The 20299-nt window shown below is 37.9% G+C and overlaps 1 protein-coding gene across 5 annotated transcripts in view; it reads right to left on the minus strand.

The window, feature by feature from the left end:
• ZFC3H1 (zinc finger C3H1-type containing) overlaps positions 1 to 12876 on the minus strand; it is a 41445-nt gene extending 28569 nt beyond the window's left edge. For 2 of the 5 annotated variants that reach the window (XM_021528971.2, XM_021528966.2), the window contains exons 1-6: positions 12227 to 12876; positions 7538 to 7957; positions 3907 to 3971; positions 3448 to 3646; positions 3035 to 3261; positions 1308 to 1431 (exon numbers count right to left, since the gene is read on the minus strand). In XM_021528971.2, coding sequence (XP_021384646.2) covers positions 1308 to 1431; positions 3035 to 3261; positions 3448 to 3646; positions 3907 to 3971; positions 7538 to 7957; positions 12227 to 12809 — 1618 coding nt within the window. In that variant the 5' untranslated portion in view covers positions 12810 to 12876. The remainder of the gene's footprint in view (positions 1 to 1307; positions 1432 to 3034; positions 3262 to 3447; positions 3647 to 3906; positions 3972 to 7537; positions 7958 to 12226) is intronic. The other 3 variants (XM_021528970.2, XM_021528969.2, XM_021528967.2) reach the window with 3 other exon arrangements.
• Between the last annotated feature and the right edge of the window lie 7423 nt (positions 12877 to 20299).

A 20299-nucleotide genomic window follows, 5' to 3' on the forward strand; every position in this document is an offset into this window, starting at 1 on the left:
TAATGCAGCCCTCAAACTGAATTTAATTTGCAAGACTATACTTTTTCAAACAAGATCTCAGTAGCCTGATTAAAGGCTATCAAAAACACAACACAAAGTAGGACAGAAGCAGACCCAAAGCACTGCTGATAAATTCTGAATCATTAAACAAGAAATTGAGATGCTTTATCAAAAGAGATTTGTGTAGCTTACATATACAAAACAGCAGGTAGAGAATTTTAACAAAATTTATATGAAAGGCTGATAAAAAAGGAGAAAAAATGAAAAAAATAAAAGACAAGAGGGTGGAAGATGAAAAGCAAGAGAAAAAAGTAGCTGATCAAGTAGCATGTTTAATGAAGTTTTCTCAACTCCCCACATGTTGAGATGGAACACAGAAGCACAACTATCTTAAATGCACCTAGACTCAAGTCAATAACTCATTTAGGCTGGAAGAGACTTCTGGATGATGTAGGACCCAGCACAAGTGCCCAAAGCAGGACTGCCCTCAAAGTCAGGCTGTCCAGTTCTAGGCATATAGGATGATGGAGAGTCCACAACATTTAAATCTCCTCTAGTGTTTGACCACCTTCTATCTAAGCAGAATTTGTTTTGTTACAGTTTAAGTGTTGCTACTTGTCCTTCTGTGGCCATTTGACTGATGAGTTTGGCTCTGTCTTGTCTGCAACTGCCCACTAAATAGTTGAAGACAAGAGTAAAATCCTTCCTTAGCTTTCTCAACACCAGTGCAGCTTTCTCAGCCTCTTTCTGTAAGCCAAGTGCTGCAGTCTTCCAATGAACTCTATGAAAAACAAGCCTGAAACAGTTTTCCTTAGTCAAAAAGTTCCTCTGCTGGACTCATTCTAGAATGTCACTCTCTTCTGCTGTGAAACCTGAAAACTGGCAATCTCACCTGTGATTAACCAGCCACTAACCCCCAACAGTCAGTGCCACAATCCAGGCTGTGGCTTGCCTGTCAACCAAAGACATACTGCCGACCCACACATCACCCAATGTCCACTGGGACCCTCAGGCCCTTTTTTTGCAAAGCTGATGTCTGTCCAGTTAACACCCTGCACAGCTGATTAGGAATATACAAGCAAAAACCCATAGTACTGCAATGAGAAATATATACCCTGAAGACCTTAAAAATACCACTACAGCAGAGATTGAAAGAGTCAGCATTAACACAATTAGCTCATCTTAATATGTTAGTTCTATAATTCCAACAGCTCAAAACACTTCCTTTTCTAAAACAGTGGCTTAATTTCCTACATCTTACTTATTTTTACCAACGACCATGTAAGAAAACTGTAACTAAGCCTTACCTGGTGAGTTAGTTTCACTGTCTGTATCCATAGCAACTTCATCATAATTATCATACTGATATATGCCTCCCGCACTCTCTGTAGACTGCTTATCCAAAGACCATCTCAAGTCTGTATCTGATGACTAAACACAAAAAAGTATTTTATTTACCTGGTCTTACATCATTATTTCAAAGTAAACCACTATAAAATAAATTCTGGAAAAAGGCCCTTAAATTTTTTTCTTCATTCTAATAGATTTATAAATACAATTTACTTATTTTGTACAAGAAAAAGAAACTGAATATTATGTTGTAATCAAATCCATTGCAGGTAGCAACTAGACAAATCAGTGGGCAGTTTTAAAACTGTATGGCTTCCAGGATGATGGAGTGGGGGGTGTTATGATACATGGAAACAAATTTTAAATACCTTTTAGGTCATTATATATCTGGTAAATGTTCATGGTTATATATTTCTGAAAAATTGCAAGTGAATTAAATACTTTGTTATTTCTGGTACTCTGCCATGGCAACTACCAAGAATGCTTCAACTACCCTTGCTAGAAACAACTCCCAGGTGAAGAATCTTTATTGTCCCAGAAGGAGCCACATGCCACACTGAGACAAACCCAGAGACTGTCAACTCGTAAATCAGATTGTTGAACTCCTAACACTGTATGGATGCCAATCAATGTCCAGGACTGAAATATGCAGAGTACCTCGGACTAAAAATATGCAAAACACCCAAGTATGACTTCTCACACTCTTTAACTTGTATCTTTCAGAAGCATACAGAAGACATTTTGGTAGCTTCTAAAATATCGACTGTTTACAGTCAAACATTTTTAGTCTCCATTTTCCACTCAATATTACTATGAATATGATTCTTCTACAACATGACCTCAAACAGGGAGCCTCAATCCCCTTAGATGCTGTTTCCTCATACAGCATTAGTAGCTCCAAGCTACTTGAAGCATCCACCTGCAGTGGCTGTATTGCTTCCAGGCTGACAGAATTAATGCTATATAAACAGTATTTTTTTTCTGTAATGTACCAGTGTTTTAGAGACAGACATTAATTAGTCAAGTGCCTTTTGTTAATCTCAATATGAGAGAACAAGAACAGCCACAAGGATAGCATGATGACCACTGCAGTAAGCCTATTACTTCATCAATTTGACACTATGTGAGGTTAAACTAATTACCTTTTGTCTTGGCATATCTTATGTCTCAACAAAATAGATTAAATACTACATTGAAAAAATACTACAAAGCAACCAAGCCCTCCAAGGGCATTTTGAGAGAAGCAACCCACTGAAGTTGTATACACAGACAGAAAAAGTTTGAAAATGTGGAGAAGAAAATCTTAATCTACCAGAAGAAAGCTATAGAAGTTTCACTGATTGCTTAGTGTTAAATTACAGGCTGCTCTTTGTTTACCATGTTCAAAATGTCTTTAGAAGAAAAATGCTTTGTCATTGACTTGCAAAGGTTTAACTCGTAGAAAACTGATTTTCCAAATCCAAAAGGAAATGCTTATGTAGCATGGGATTAAAACACTGTAAACACTGAAGTACACTGAGCTTTTCTTTCATTGCTGTATTTTGATTATGCTAAGGATGGGGGAAGCATGGAGAAGAAGAGGGAGATTCAGACAGGATGGTGACACAACACCAGGTGAGGCAAGACAGAAATCATTCATAAATCCTAAATGTAATGCCAGAACACCATGTAAGAAATTTGTTACCCTGCTTCTTGATCTCCTCTTTCCTCCAACTAGCTTCATAAATCGATTGTACTGCTCTTCTTGATTTGAGAGGTCCCTTATTTTTCTTATTTCTTCTTCTCTCTTTCTTCTCTCCTCCTCTTCTTCTTGCTTCCTCTGGTCTTCCTCTTTCTGCCGCCGGTCTAGTTCCTTTTGCTGCTGCATCTTCTTTGAGGTCTTTGTCTGTTGCTTCCTCAAAGCTTGCTTGCCTATAAATAAAAAAAGTATCTGATTAACACCATCTTACCTAATTGGTTCCACCTATTCCGAGATTGTTCAAGAGCTTTGAGTAAATGTGAGAGAGTTTAGAATGACTAAAGGTGCAATGCTCATATTAACTTTTCTTTTTGAGGCCACACTATTGACAGCCATTTCAGTAACATTAAATTTATTACCTGTAGTACTAGGTTTTTTTGTTGAATGGGCTTTTGTACTGGCTTTGATTTTTTGTGCTCCACTTTTTGTTTTTGTTAACTTTTCCTTGCTTTCCTTCATCACCTGTTGTTCTTTTTGCTGCCATTTTTTACTAGCAGACTGAAGTGCAAGAAGCCTAAGTTGCAATTCAGACATCTCCTCCTCATCATCAAGCAGCTTCTTGAGAAGAAAACAGAAGAAAGGATAAGACAAAAAGTCAAGAAACGTAATTTAACAACTTTTTCTTTACAAGGTCTTTTGAAATCTTTCCCCAGTATTTTTACTAAAAGAAAGCTCAAAATCATTCTTTCTTGGTTAAGTGTCATTTCTTAAAAATTGACTGCTCCCATTACCAGAATGTCTCTGGACTGCCATTTGGAAAAAGCTATCAGAGTATCATAATGCAATCATGCCTCATCTAGGGAGAAGTATTTTCTTACCTTTTCAGATGCAACATCTGAACTGCTAAGCTTTCGCACTGATGTTTGCTCTTTGTCTTCTGTACCTTCCAAGATAAAAAAATATCGTATTTTTGAACAAGCTGTTTCTCATGAGTCAGAGCTACATTAAAATGATACGTGAATTTCAATCTATACAACCATATTTTATCAGTATCACTGATACCCACTATAAAAAAATAGCAGTACTACATGCAAAATCACATGTACAAACATTCATATAAATTTGGCATGTCTGATAAAATTAAGACTAAGGCAAGAGTTGTCATTTCTTAGTAACTCTGTCTTAAGGTTCACATGTACTTCCTCAAGAAACAGATTAAAACAGATTTGCAGAAAGGGGAATAGACAACTTTTTGTCATGTGTTTTATACCACCATCTCATATCGGCTACTGTCCTGAGCATCTCATATTTCACTGGCAGCTATTTTGAGCAACTGGTCATTCTTTTGTAGAGTTAAATATGAAGGCCCAAAGCTGCAGTAAGAACACACTTGCTCCATTTCACGCCAAAGGAAAATAGAAAAAAGTTCTTATGGAATGAATAGTGGAAATGAATAGTACAGCGCTGTTATCCCACTATAAACATTTAGATGCTAAAATATTCATTTCTTAGACATAAAATATAGCCAATTTTCAAAATGTATATATATACACACATTCACATAATTTATTTTACACATGCATACATAATGCATTACATATTGCAGTATTACATACTTTATTATAGCAAATAATTAGTAATATAATTGGCTGAAAAAACAATTATGCATTTTTAATCTAATCATACATGTTTATATACATCAGACAAAGGAATGAAATGTTTAGAGAAGCTTGGAGTACTTTTGCTATATTAGTCTTTCTGCCAAGAAAGATTCCCTCCCACAATTCAAAATAAGAAAAATAAATTCAGATTTATTTTTCTCTCCTAGCATTTCATTAACTTTTCCTAACATTTCATAAAAATTACATTCAGAAAGGCATTGTTTGAAGTACACCAAGACCTTATACAAAAATGAAACTTAAAAAATGCTGAAGGTCTTCTTTGCACATGCATGTATTTTTTTAATGCACGTAAAAAAAATATTAATATCTAATACCCATATGAACTATAGAAAAAAATTCAAAAAGTTAGTATATTATGTGAAGTTCCTCACCATCAACTTCATAGGATGAAAATAGGAAGACATGGTACAGTAGTTTTTTCTGATGTGAGCATATGAAGGGACATTCTATACAAGTTCAAATGATCTTTGAAACCAGACGGGGACAATGTGGACATGACAGGCTAATGCACAACGTGAGAAGTACAGAATACTGTCAAGCCTGTCAGAGCAGCTGAAGCACAGAAAATTAATTTGAGAGACAGGCTGAAACTTTCCTGAGTTTTAAGACCATTTTAAGACCATTTCCTCAACTTCTATAAACCTGCAGAAATATCCAGTACACTATTTAAAAATAAATAAAATGTAAAAATCAAATTTTGCTGATTTTCCAATACATGCAGCATGTATTGTGGCAGTAAGGAGATTAATATATTGTATAAATTTACTTAATAAATATATATTACTTAATAAGTAATATATGTATATATTTACTTAATACACGTGAATCTGAAATAACTCCAATTTAGCTGAATTTTTATTTGGAAGCTTGTCTTACATTGTAATAAACATTCATTCATACATAATCTGTCTGCTTTCAAATTATTCATATATCATAGATTTGAGTATCATGCAAAAATTAAATGCTCTTAATATGCATATTACAGCATCTATTTTTCATTATCATATGATCTGTATTAGCAACTTCAGTGCTTTTCAGTTTGGAAATTGGATTTTTGAGATTTAACTATTTAAATAGCAGTTTTACTCCGTTCCTATTATGTTCTCTTCACACAGACTACTAGCTTTTACCACCAAAATTTGTTTTATTTGTATCTGTCAAGAGAACGTGTATGAACTCCTAAAAACATTAAAAATTATATTATTCATGGGAAACACATATGGGGGAGAAATTACCTAGAATGAGGTGGTTTGACTACTAATTACCAGTTTTTTCTTTTGTTTTCTTTACAAGATCTGTCTTGTTCTGAAGTCACACATAAATCATTCTGACTTGCAGTGCTCTAGTCCTACCTTTCTTCATATTCCTCCCAATTACTCACCTGCATTCTTATTCAATCCATTAACTGCTTTCTCTTCCCACTCAAATTGATAGTTTACACACACTGGCAAATTAGTGAACACTAATTGATGACAAGTGATAGCCTCAAGCACTACCCTCAACCACAGCAATCACTTACTAGAACTACATGCAGCCTTAAGAGTAGGAAGCTTAAGTCAGCTGCCTTATTTTGCTGCAGACTTAGAAGTAAACCCAAGTGCTTTTAGTACAACCCAGGTGGACATGATCACTTGTTTTTCAGTAACTGGCTAATGCATCTTAGCAATTACCCTCTTTAATCAGCACTCCAGAACTATCTTTGACAAGACTTAATATTCTAATCAACAAGAATTAATACTCTATTCTTTGCCTTCATTTTGTCTACAAATCCTTCCCATTTCTGCCCTATGATTTCTTGATTATTCATGAATATCAACAATAATCAAAGTAATTATTGTTTAAATCTTTTATGGTCTTAATAACACCAAGGTCTTGGGTTTGATCCCTGTATGGGACATTAACTTTTAAGAGTCAGACTTGATGATCCTCGCCTTCCAACTCAGAATATTCCATGATCTTGTCTTATACTTAAGAAAACACACAAAGGTGAAATGCAGGAAAAGGGTTCTCTAAATGTTCTTTTTCAGCTAAAGAAAATCCCCACATTTTGCTCCTGCAGAAAAGAACAAGGCAAAAGCAGAAGTAAAACTTTCAGTAGAAAGTCAATGCTTTCTACTGTGAAGAGCAATTAAAACCTTCACGTCTTGTCCTCATGCTTTCTGCCAAACAATGCCTAAGAAAATTCATTCTTTAAAATACAAATCCAAAGCAAAAACATACTTCCAAACATGTTTATGTAATTCAAGTATTTAAAAAACACAAGAGTTAAGTACATTAAATTCTTAACTTGTAACATTTTACTTAAAGTTTAACCCAGCACTTAATAAATATAACAGGCAATAGTGATGCCTTAATTTTTAGCTTTCATATTTTCCAGATCCTGTACTGCATTAGTATATAACTAAAATTTATATAAAGTGTTAGCAGGTTCTCTTGACAGTTTAGTTAAGGCAAAACAATCCTTTTCCAACCTGAGAACCAAGGACACCATTGCAGCTTCAGGCCCAAAAACTATAAACGACAGCAAATTGAGGAGAGCAATCTGGGAGTATGGGATTTCATAACTTGAAGCTGTAATTGGACAATTGACCCAATTCACAAATGGACCAAAAATCAAAGTCTAACACTCGGGACCAAGTGTCCATCTTAGGTAGAGCCATGGCCAGGCACTTGTACTGCCCAAGGTGTATCCTTTGAAGACCTTTTTAATAAATACCTACTTTATTCCTTTAACACTGTCTAGCCTGTTCTAGGTAGCCTCACAAGGCATCAATAGCAAGCAAATAGAAGTTCACAAGGTAAAATAACTTTACAAGTATTTCTTTACCTTGGCCAGATTCCGATGGTTCAGATTTTTGGGAGGACTGCTTCATTCCTTCTTTTCCTTTTTTCAATCTGCTCCTCTCAGCTGGAGTAGGCAGTTTTTGTCTGAGAGGTTTCAATTCAAATGCCTGAAAGCCCATAAGCGGATTTTTCTCCTCAGGAGGTCCTTCTTTTACAGCGTCTGTTTTAATACTGTCATTTTCTACAGTTTTTTGGTCCTCAGTGTCCACTGGTTTTTCATCATCTTGTTTCTCATTTTCTTCCCTGTTGCTCAAAGCCAGTCTTTCATCTTTATTAATGTGTTCAAGTTCTAATTGGATCTGCTTATACTTCAAGAGCAGATCCTCAAAGCTTTCTTCCACAGAGCTTTCATTTTTAGAAGAGTGGTTCTGCTTTCTAGATGGGGACCTTCCAAAAGTTTTAGCTGAATTCTAAGTCAAGAAATTCAAAACAAGAACTTGTATAACCTTAAAACAAGACTAATTAAGACAAACGTAATTTACGACCATTCTCATATATTTTACCTTAAGGCTAGTTTGAAAAATATCCTTAAATACAAGAAGCATGCAAAAGCTGTAGCCATTATTATATATTGACAAACATTTTCTCAAACCAACAATTTGAAACATCCTATTTATGACAAGAAGGTCATGAATTGCTGAGAAGCCTCATCCCTTACTCACACCACCCTCCTGGAAACAACAGCTATAATGCTGAGATGGTTCTCCATCGTGGAAAGTCAAATTTCCAGAATTCATAACTCCAGTACTGACTTGCCATCTGACATTCTGAAAAAGGTTAAATTATTTCTCACTCATTTTAGACTTTCATAAAATGTCAGATCTAGCCAATATTTAGTCTGGCCACAGCACAATTACACACCACAGTAAATGCAGTTCAGCAAATGAGGTAAGGCACAGAAGAATCAATTAACAACTGAAGGGAATAAAAAAAGTAACAAAGACTTGCAATCAAAACATTCAGAAATTCTGAAGACAACTGGTAATTACTAACTACTCAGAAAAGTTTACTTATGAATGCTCAAGGCAAGCAGTGGAAATATTCTTAGGCACCTCTACCCAGAACAAAAGTTATCACTACTATATCACTATCAATTCCTTTTACCTTAACCCGACCCTTGAAAACAATCCTGTAAAATAATCATGCTCAAGGGGAAATATTTCAGGATACCAAGTCAAGTTTTACTCATTTTACTCACAGTATCAACCCCACTGTGATAACAGCTGACTCACACACCCAGTTATGCAAAATGCTTTTTCAAAAACATCATCTCTTAAAACAATGAACAGAGTAAAACCAGAAGCTAAAACAGGTGCCCTCTGAATGAAGACATACTGAATCCAAAGGAAAACATATTTGTCTGGTGCTCACAACAAGCATCAACTATTTGGATAGTTTTGCTATGTTAAGTTCCAACATTAGTATGAAGAATCTCAGTATAGAGCCTGCAAAAGCTACTTCTGTAATACCAGGAAATGTTTTGCTATATGGTGCTTTCTCAAGTGTCAGCACAAAAAGCAGAAACTAGCAAAGAGAAACTACATAAATCCAAAAAGCAATCAGTCTATAAATATGCTTAAAATGCTAAAAGCTGTATGCAGTATAACACCAAATCATGCAATAAACATATCTGCGAAATTCCCTTTCAACACCTATCTACTTCCAAAGAGCCAGCTACGTTTGTCCTTTCGTAAGACACAAGGAATTTTGAAGCTAGTAAGTCTACCTACTAGCTGCTATTTGAATACTTAAATAGCTTCCAAAGTTATCTGGAAATGGATAACAAGATAGTTTTGTGCTCAGGATAACACAATTGTTAGAAGCTCCACAATGGAGTTAAGCAGAAATTCTGTGGTTCACAAATGTAGAAAATTTTTTTTTGTGCTTCTACACATAGAATGCAAGACTCCATGAAGTGCTGTGAAAGGTAGACTGGCATGTACTTATTAAAACAACTGTGCTTCAACCAACTCAAGAGAAACTTCATCCAAGAACCAAAAGAAGAAACTGTGAGTTAGAAATGAAGAAAAATGTACACTCTGAAGAGTTCAGAACTCAATGGAAACAGGAAGTTCCATAATGGTTCTGTATTTCAGACTGAAATTCCCCAATTCTCTATGCAAGAATTTCTGGAGAATGACTATATAACAGCTTAACATTAAAGATGCCAAGAATTGAAAGAGAAAAGCTAACTAAAAGCTAACATCCCAAAAAAAAAAAAGGAATTTAAGTGTTCCACCTTAAAGAATGTCCCTTACTCCACTTACTTAAGTATTCCTACAAAACATGGTACAAAGCACAAGCTCTAAGAATAAATCAAGTAAACAATCTCTGTCTTACCAGATTATCATAGTTTATCCCAGTCAGCAACTTATTATCCCACACTTTCATTCCTCCCTCCCTTCCATGGTGGGATGAAGAAAGAACTTGGAAAAAGGTAATGGGGGCTGAGGGAACATGGGCTGAAAAAATAACAGTTTAATAATGGAAATCAAGTAAAATAGTAATAATAATTAAAAGGGAGATAACAAAAAGTGAAAGTGGAATAATGCCCAAAGAAGAAGAGTGATACACAATACAATTGCTCACTACCCAGCCCAGCTCCAAGCAGCCATCAGTGGCTCTCCGCCAACTCCTCACAGTTTATACACCAGGCATGATATTCTGTGGTATGCAACACCACTTGGGCCAGGTTTGGGTCTCAGTTTTGCACACTACCAGCTTCTTGTGCACCTCCTCACTGGCAAAGCATGGGATGCTGGAAGTCTATGACTTAGTGGAGGCACTTCTCAGCAACAACTAAAATACCAGTGTGTTAACATTTTCACATTACATCCGAAAAACAGCACTGTACTAGCTACTAAGAAGAAGCCAAAATCAGGACTCAAGACACTTAAAACATTTTATTTTCCAGGGGGAACTCAAGATACCATTCCAGGCCACAAGCCTCCTTGTACTAATTGATATGAAAGTCTGCTCTGAAGTCACATACCAATGAATTACACCAGTACTCCATTAATGTTAGCAACATGGAGGTACCTTAGTATTTATTAATTCTCTAATATAGACTGTATTAGGTGGCGAGGATGTTTAAAAAATCAGGAAGTAACTCATATTGAGAGAAAATCATGGACCTTCCTTACCTATACGATCAATAAACAAGAGAATGTTCACTTATTAAAGAGCAAGAGTAGGAACATCCTCCATCTGCCATGTTTCAACGGATGCATAAATCTTAAGTGCCAGGAATAAAAACACCTTAAACATTTTCTACTTTTGGTTTGAAAATGGTATTATTTGTTTCTGAATGCTCTTTTAATTAAAAGAGAGGAGGAGACTGCATCAGTCTCATAAAGAAACATTTTAATTTCTGTTTAGGACAATCTCCACATTTGCCCTGCAAATTATTCCTCACACAGAAAGTAACCACTTTCAGGTACTTAGAGCAACACTGCAAAAAGACTTTAAAATTATTTTCAGCAGTAGAATTGTCTTACTGTGAAAACTTGGGCAAATCACATCTCCACTTGCTGCCTCCCAAGACAAAATGCGCCCTTCAATGAAGGGCGGCAATGAAGCCTTCAATGATGCTGTAACTTGAGACTAAATAAGAGCGTCTCTATTGCTAATTTACATTCTCCATCTACATTAAAAAAAAAAAAAAATTAATGACATAAAAAATAATCTTGTCTATAAAACAAGATCCAAGAGACCCAAGAAATCAACCCACACTGTTGGTTCTAGCAAAAACACATCCTTTGACTATTGATATGAAGGACAATAGAACACGATTTAATCACCATCTCTTTTGCTGAGTGTTTTTTACATTCATCTACATTTTCAGTTAGATAACAATGCAGTTACATCAAGTCACCAGGCTGCCTCAAGCTACACTCAGCATTATTAGCTCTTTATGTTACTTCCTATAGCAAACAAGAAAAGTTAGGGAAGCTTTTCCCACCACTTTCACAATTCCTGCTCCTAAAAGGATGAAATAGCAGAATCCTCATACTGAGTGAGTCACCTAAACTGTTAAGAGCAATCAGTGGAGAACATCCTACAAGAAATGGTGGGTATGGCTTTCATCTGAATGCCCATATAAACTACAAATTGTGTATGCAGACCCACTCAGCAACTGACTAAAGCTAAACCTATGTGCAATAGCCTCTGAAGAAATCAAAGTGAAAATGAAAAAAAACAGCAGACCCTTCATTGCCCATTACAGTAAATTAACAGGCTTAGGGTTTTAGCTTTACAGTTGTGACACTAATTACACATATTAAAACTGCCGCACCGAAGGCTGACCCCACTTCTTAATATTCGCACTTGGGGCTAGAAAAGCAGCCGCCCGGAATCCAACCGACAAAACCTTCCTTTCAGGCTATGCTTTTCCTTTTTCCCTACACCGGACAGATCGGCCGAGCCGCAAGCCACGCCACGGCAGTAATCCAACTTCCCAGCAGCCTCTCCTTAAGCAGGGCCGGCTGTCCCGGCCAACCTCCAGGATTAGCTTGGGAGCCTCCCTCTCCGTTACCGCTGCGGGAATCTCACTGCCGGAGCGGGAGGGAAACGCGTTCCTTCCCACGGCTTTCGGCCACGTCGCGCGGCACGGCCACGCCCAGGCCCACCGCAGCAGCACGGGCCCCCCGCCCCGCTCACGTCTCAAGGATACATTTTCGAGGCGAGGGCTCCCTCCAGCCTTGGCTGCTACTGAACCCGGCGCCGCCTCCCCCTCCGGGCGGCCTCCCCGGAGGGTTGCCTGGCCGATCGCTGCAGCCTCGGCTCCGGCCCCAGCGCCCACCGCCCCGGTAGGGCCGGCCTCGGAAGCGGAACCGATCCAGGGCGTTGTGGCTGCGCTCCCAGAAGGAGAGCCTGGGGCCCGTGTCGGAGTGCGAGCCCGGCGGCATCCGCGGCGCCGGCGGGTGGGAGCGGAACGAGTCCTTAGGCCGGTACCCGCCGTGGCCGTGCACGTGTCCCGAGTCGGGCGGGGGCTGGTGCCTCGAGCGCGGGAAGGGCCGCCCGGGGGAGGACATGGAGCCGCTCCCGTGGAGCCCGGGGGGCGGACGGCGCCTCGAGTACGGCCTGCTACTGCTGCTGCTGCCGTTACCGAGGCCCCCGGTGGGCTCGGAGCCGCCGCCATAGGGCCCGAAGGCGTTGTTGTCGTCGTCGCTGATCTCTCCATCCTCCAGCTCCCCTTCCTCCTTCGGGGACAGCCCGCTGGGGTCGGGCGCGGCCGCCGCCTCCGCGGCCGCCATGGGCGCACGACAACGGTCTCAACGCGCCCTGCGCCCCCGCCGCCGGCCGCGCGGACTCTCGCGAGACCACGCCCCGCCCCTCCCGCTGGGAGGAGACAGAGTCGCGTGCGTAAGAAAAGAAACGGCTCGGGGCAACGCCCCTATTGCAGGGTATCCTGGGTAATGTAGTTCCCCGCTCGGGACGAGGCCGCGCGAGGCACGGCCGGGGGAAGCCGGCACCTCAGCCTATCGCGCGCGGCGGCGGGCGCCAATGGGCGCGCGGCCCGCCATGTTGGTAGCGAGGCGAGGGAGGAGGCGCCATCTTGTCGCGGGGCACGGCGCTGTGTGGGGACGAACCGGTGGCATGGCGGCGGGCTGCGCTGCGCTGCCCTGCCCTGCCCTGCCCTGCCCTGTCCTGCCCTGCCATCCGCCGCGGGATGATCAGTGGTAGCTCCCTTTAGCGCCGTCCAGGCTGCGGGGGCTTGGGCCTCCTGGGTGCTCATTGGGAGTGCTGGATGCCATTTCTCTGTTGGTGCGGCCTGTGCCCTGCTTCTCTCCCCAAACAGTGCACAGGCTGCTAAAGAAGGGAAAGCAGTGGGTGTTCAGGCATACCCCCAGAACCTTCCTAGTAGCTAAATTAATGTTAAAATTTTTAAGAAGGTTTCTGCAGAGCTTTCCAGAGCTGTGATTGCCTAGACGTTCAATGCCCTAATGCCTTCAGTGATACAAGTGACAAGTGAGCATCAGAGAGTGTAAAACAACTGCATAAACACTTTCAATCATCTATTTTATTTTCATATCTCTTAAGTAGCATTCTGTTGCTACCTAGTTGGTTGTTAAGGAATGCAACATCCTACCAAAACTGCTGACTGGAGAGCAGTAATGCCTTCCTTGTGGGGGAAAAAAAAAAAAAAATAAAGCCTTTCTAAGTCAGATTAGTGTCTCCTGTAGAACTCACAAACCCTGACTTTGAGAAACCTGAGAGATTCCTTTGAATTATACATGATAAATACCTTTGCAGATTTGCCGGGGTTTTCAAGCCTGGGAAAAGATGGCTACATCTTCATGCTTTTCCCGAGAGTGAATTATTAAGATGTTTTGTAGGGTATTTTTTAGTGAGTAATGTGCTATGAAATCACAAGCACCAAAATAAAACTCAGTATCATGTTACTGTTTACTTTCCTCTCTAGACTTCTTTAAATCCAACAAGAATAATGAGTGGATAATGCATATGCTTTTTAAAGTCAAAAATGTTGTGCCAAACAAGCTTACTTTTCTTTGCTCAAAACACTTTTCAACCTCTTTTTTTGATCCAATGGGACAACTATATAGAAAATATAAAAATAGATATTAAAATAGATACCACTGCAGTGACTTCATACAAAACAGGGTACAGTCCTTTTTTTAATCTGTTTAAAACAGTGTGCATTCTTTAAAGACGTTTACAGGGGAGCAAGTTAAAGGTTTGCTTTTTCACTCCCCCTCCCCACCACAAATATACATCATTCTACATTAGTGTGCTATTTGTGTCAGTACTTCTATTCAAATTGTTGCTATCTCTAGGAATCAGGCTTACATTATTTTACATATCCCACAGTACTAAAAACATGAAAATATGACATAGAACATACTGAAAACTTTGTCAAGTAGCAGCTGGAGGTCAAGCAGGTTTTTTAAACATTGCTAGGTGCCTATGCCCAAGTCTGAAATCTAATCCACTGTAGCTACAAAGAAGTTTCAGTATCACCACATGTAAGCTGCAGAAATTTCCCTCCCAGCATATGTCCTTACTTAGGCATCCCAAAGCTTTGCATATATCAGATTCCAGTAGCCTTTGTACAGTTACCTCTTTTTTAAGTGTTTTCATGCACCAGTAGGAAATTGTATCTTTTAGGCGGGAAAGAAAAACGTTTATAGAACTGTAAAGTATTTGCAAAATGTCAACTCTTTCATGGGAAATTACCCTGACAGGGGTATTCCCACTCTATTGATTTTTATTGTATGTTTGCTTACTGTTCATCCAACAAGTGTGCTGAATTTATTAAAAAAATGTTATATGATCTGTATTATAAATTTCTATCTAAGAGAAGACTTAACCATCTGTAAAAGAATACCCTGAGAATCTTCAGAAAACTTAACCATCTGTAAAAGAATACCCTGAGAATCTTCCAGTGGTTTTGTATATCCTATGGCATCATATGTCCCTTCTTTCATTTCAGTCATCTGATATTCCTAGCTTTTTGCTGTCATCTAGGGTTATTACATGAGTAATTTTAAATTTTCATAAAGAAGCAGATTCACCACTGTTAATAAATAGGGAAATTAATAGTGTTAAATTCTTTTCTGTAAAGGGAATAAAAGGGCATGTGTAAAAAGAATGTGTTTTTCTGCTGGTTTTGCTACCTACACATTTGAACAAAGGCCATAAACATTTGAAAACTGCAAGGGAGCTGCCATTCAAATAGAAAACATGAAGAAACTTCCTTGCTTAAAACACAAGTAATAGATAAAGAATTTTTTGTGAGGTTTCATTGCAATGTGTGAACTTAAGAGAAAAAAAAAAGAAATTTTATTTTAGCTGCATTTGACTTCATGCCTGTGAAATAGATTATATTGCTGCTGGAAAAAAAAATTGTATTAAATACTGAATATATTTTCAGTAAAGGACAAATAGAATAATTTAAAATACAGAAGACCATACTGTAGTAAAATACTACACTCGTGTTTTTCCTTATGGTGATACCAAACAAGAAATGGCCTTTATTGATCAGCCAGTAAGGACAGTGGGTCTTTCTGGCTGGCACACTCCCGTAAATGCTCTCATCAGCCTCCTGTATTTTAATACAGGAGCACAGAATTTGACTTCTTTCAAAGTTTGAGGCAGGAAATTAGTAACATGTTTATAATGTAAATTAAATTCAATTACAAAAAGTAAAGTGAATTTTTTTTACAGAAGCATAGTCTGAGTTACAAGAACTTGGCCAGATTTCAGAATATAAAAGACATGCAGTATATTTTGGTACTATAAAATTTGGCTTAGGCTAAAATTATTTTTTCCTCTTCTTGCTTTGCAAGTGTCAATTACTATCATAGGTTCAGAGTTGATTCCCTAGTTGGTAAGGTAACAAAGATAAATATATTATTTGCATTTCTTCTGCAGTTTTGTGGGTTTTCCTGTGTTCTGCCTGTGTTAGCTGACACAATGTCCAGTTAATCCACAATTTGACACTTGCACAATTTCACATAAATTTGTTCTGTTTCTTAACTTGTTTCTTCTGGATTTTTTTTTTTTTTACAGAAAGCTTTGTGAAATCTTCCTAAGAAGAAAGCAGCTTCTATCCAACTTCAAAATAAGCACTAAGTATAAGTAAGTTTTTACTGAACATAGCCTGAACACAGTGTCTTGAACACAATGCCTTCAAAATACATATGAAAGAAGTAAAGAGTAGAGGAGGACATATGATTGAAAAAAGAACAAAGAATCACATTCAAATAGCAGGCAGAGCTGCATAATGACAGAATTAAATACCTCATTAGATGCTTAAAATTAATTAATATTTCACCAAGAGATCTAACTGAGCAAATTATATTAAATACCTAAAGGAATCTTCCCTTGGAAGAGGTAATAGTATGATATATATATATATATATATATATATATATATGAGATAAGAGACTAAAGTGAGATATTTTAGAGAAGATTATTTATAAAAGCTATTTAAGTAAAAAAGTAGTCTGTAATTTTTATTTTGGTAGTTATGGTAAATTAATGGTAAAATACAAATGAGTCACATTGTTATTTTCTCAGATTGCACTTGGTGATGAGAAAAATCTCGCTTTTATTACTTCAATTATTCAATACCTTTTTTAAAATCTGGAAGATGTCAAAATGTGATTTCAGGTTTTCACCTCTGGTATTAATAGTCTGATGGAAGAGCTGATTCTAAGAGTTCTGTCTTCCCAAAAGACAGAAGTCTTGCATGCAAGAAGCTTTTTTCTTTTGCAAGAGACTTTATTTTTAGGATCATAAAGCAATCACTACAGATAACTTCAGATGAAACACATTCAAGTAGCAGTTAACTCCCTCCTGTTAGATGTTGCTAAAAAGAATGGAAATTTCCTCTCAGGAACCTCAGCACCATTTCCTGTATCCTCAGAGGTTATCAACTGAGGATCCTGCATTAGTACTTGAGACCCTACACAAGTCTTTGAGCAAGGAGTCCTAGAAGTTAGCAACAATTTGAAGAGAAGCAAGCAAGCAAGGTCAGAAACTGAAGCATAGAATACATGCCCTCTTTAGGGCAAAGGAGACTTGGGTTTTTCTGTCTGGTTTTTTCTGTTGAGTTTGTATTGGACACCTAGCCCATGGTTAACCCCAAAGACTGTGATGTGTAATGCTTTATTTTTGCCCTTTGATGGCATGTTTGTTGTTCCTTAATTCTTCAAATTGTGTACAGACAGGGTTGGTCATAGTTACTTATAGTGTTATTTATAGAATGCAGATGCTACAGGCAAGTTAGATATATTTAACAGATCAAGTGTCTGTGGTAATTTTTTGTGCTTGAATAGATAGGCAAGTACATACATAGTAGATTACTTGCAGCACTTTCCACTATTTTGGTATTTTCCTCAGTGATTTTTAAATACTTCAGATATTCCTCAAAAAATAAATTCTGAAACTAAAAGCTCAAATTAGCATGATTCAAAATAATAGAAGCAATTGTAACTTTTCTATTTGATAGGTAAGTACTGCAATGGATTTGGTTCCACAGAGAATGCTGGAAGGAGAAAGAAGTGAAAAAATAAACTTCACATTAATTTCCTGAGATTTTTTTTTTTCTGAAATTATACTGTAGCATTGTCATCTATGTATGGAAGGTACAGTAATTTTCTTTTTGTTAAAAACACTGTAGAAACATATAGAAGCAATATCCTATCATGACCTACAGCTCTGAGAATTACTCTGTCCCATGTGGCATGTTGCATATGCTTTCAAATATCAAGTGTTCCCAGGTGCAGCTAATCCCAAGTGATGGGTAGGAGTTAGAGCTTCATGCATATCTCTATTGGATCAGCTTGGATCAGTTCCCATCTGTGACCTTTGACAAGGAATTTCTGCCTTCAGGGTTTTCCAGATGGGTTGTTTTACTGACAAATTGCACACTATGGGAAGCATGATGACACCTTCACTAGAGTGAAGAGGGATATCGGAACACATCCAACATTTTAGCATAATGGTAGGCCAGCTGAAGAAAGGTATTTTAATAGTTTATGCAAAGATACAAAAAATTTCAGTTGTTTGAGGGCAGAGCATGTTTATGGATGATGTTGATCTTGAGTCATGTGTGTGTCACTTTGGTATAGACTCAGGTCTGTGGTCTCCAGTGTGGACCAATGTGGTCTGTGGTACATTCAGAAGCAAGTTCTGGAAGAACTTACACAGTGTCAATTACTGAGATGTCAGTGTTTCAGCTGCACCCAGCTGCTATTTATTTTTTTCATTTAGCAGTATAAATATATAATCAAAATCTTCTCTCATAGTTAATGTAGAAAGAAAAGTTTCTTTGCTGGTTGTTTCAGTTCCTCTGTGACTTCAGAGGGAAAATCTCCTTGTGTTAATTACTAGGAGGAGTGACATCCATAGGCTCAAATTGACTGTATATATGCAAATGTCCTAAGTTTAGTCTTGAACATAATGCCATGAGCCATTTCTGCAAAAGTTTCAGCATCTTATGTCAGCCAACAGCTACTAGTGGCCTGATTATTGTTCAGAAAATGTTTCGTTACTAGTTATATTTGCATGTGAGCCTTTTCTAGTAAAATTGTAAGATCAGTTTTCAGGAAAAAAAAAAAAAAACTAATTCAGAAGTTCTTTGTGTGGCAGTTCTGAGTCTAGAAGAGTTCTCGAGTTTCTCGTTTTCATAGTCTTTGACAAATGTTCTTTTGGGTTTGAATCTTTAGGTGAAGGAAAAAAAAACTAGCTCCAGCATGCCTAAAGCTACCTAAATCAGTGTCTGCCATAAGAGAAATTAAACATATAAGATGAATTCCAGATAGTTGGACATATTTGCAGGTGGAAGTCTCAAATAATTAACATAAAAGCAGGCTGGTATAGTCTCAAGCAAAAGCCTACCAAATAGATTTTTCAAAAGTCATGAGCCATTCTACTAAAATAATCATGGATGATAAAAATGTTCACTTTTTATTTATTTATTTAAATTTCTTCTGAGAAGAATTTGTTTGAATCCTAGTCATTCCTATTTCTGCATCCGTATTACCAAATGTCCATGTTATCAAGAAAAAATAAATTACTTGTAAGACTTAGCAGCTGGGAGATAACCTCCAGTTGTTAAAGTGATGTCCTAGAGTTCACAGAACTGAAGAATTTCATAAATTGAAAAGCAGAGCACCAAGTTTTGTTTATGTTTGTTATGAGAAAGGCATAAATAAGGCATAAATGCAGATTCCTTTCACAGATGAAGAAGATGCTTACACACACACACTGCACTTCCCCTCCCCCCTCCCCCCCCTCCCCCCAGCTTGTCAAAACTATTTTTTCCAGAGATTAGAACTTTAGTGCTACTTTAGAGTGTTGTGTACATTGAAAGGATGTTCTGGGACTTCAATACCAACTTCTGACACTGGGTGGATATCTGAAGTCAGGAGAACAAGAAAATAAATCTTTAATTGACACTGTTTTGGCATGAGAAGAGTGGATTGGGCTCCGCCCTGTTTGTTAGCGTCTTGACTTCTCCATTTTTAATCTGCTTCAGGACGGAATGATTTCCTGTGGCATCACTCTACTGTTGTTGACTTAAAGAATGTGAATAAATTATCACAGCAAAGCAGCAGAATAGGCAGTGCAATAGTTACTCTGATGAGAAACTTCAGTTGCTGAAAAGATTGTGAATCTGCAACTAATTGTCATAGGACTGAAACTCATTTTACTTTTGAAATACTTTTTCTGCACCAGTTCTGCTGAATCTGGACTGAAGAGAAAAAGGTAAGGGATATTTCCGCTTAACTTTTGAGCATGTGTTATTATAGCCACCTCTTTTCAATAAAACTTTCTTTCCTTATTCTGTAGTTTTGGTTTTCTAGGATATTTTCACATTTCATACTAAATTATCCAGTTTCTACACTGAAAAAGTCTTCAGTTCCATAGCAGTGTTTGAAGCTGGATGTCTAGGTATTTGCCCTGGGAGAACCAGGACCAAAATTCTGTATTGACAAAGTCAAAATATTGTATTTCCATTACTTAACTTTTTGATTTAATAAATATTCAATGATAAAAAACTCATTCTTTATTACAAAGTAGATTTCCCAAAATCCAGTTTATTGATCACAGAGTACTTGCTGCTTTTACCTATCTGCAAAATACAGCTAAATCTGTAGTGCACTAGGCAAGTCCATTATCCTCCACTATTTATCTCTCTAAGGAAGTAATAATTATCTGGTTTTACAAAAAACTGAACATTTGCCCAGGTAAGATACAATATATAATTTTTCAG

Source organism: Lonchura striata, chromosome 5 (assembly GCF_046129695.1).
Source record: "Lonchura striata isolate bLonStr1 chromosome 5, bLonStr1.mat, whole genome shotgun sequence".
Taxonomy (NCBI): Eukaryota; Metazoa; Chordata; class Aves; order Passeriformes; family Estrildidae; genus Lonchura; species Lonchura striata.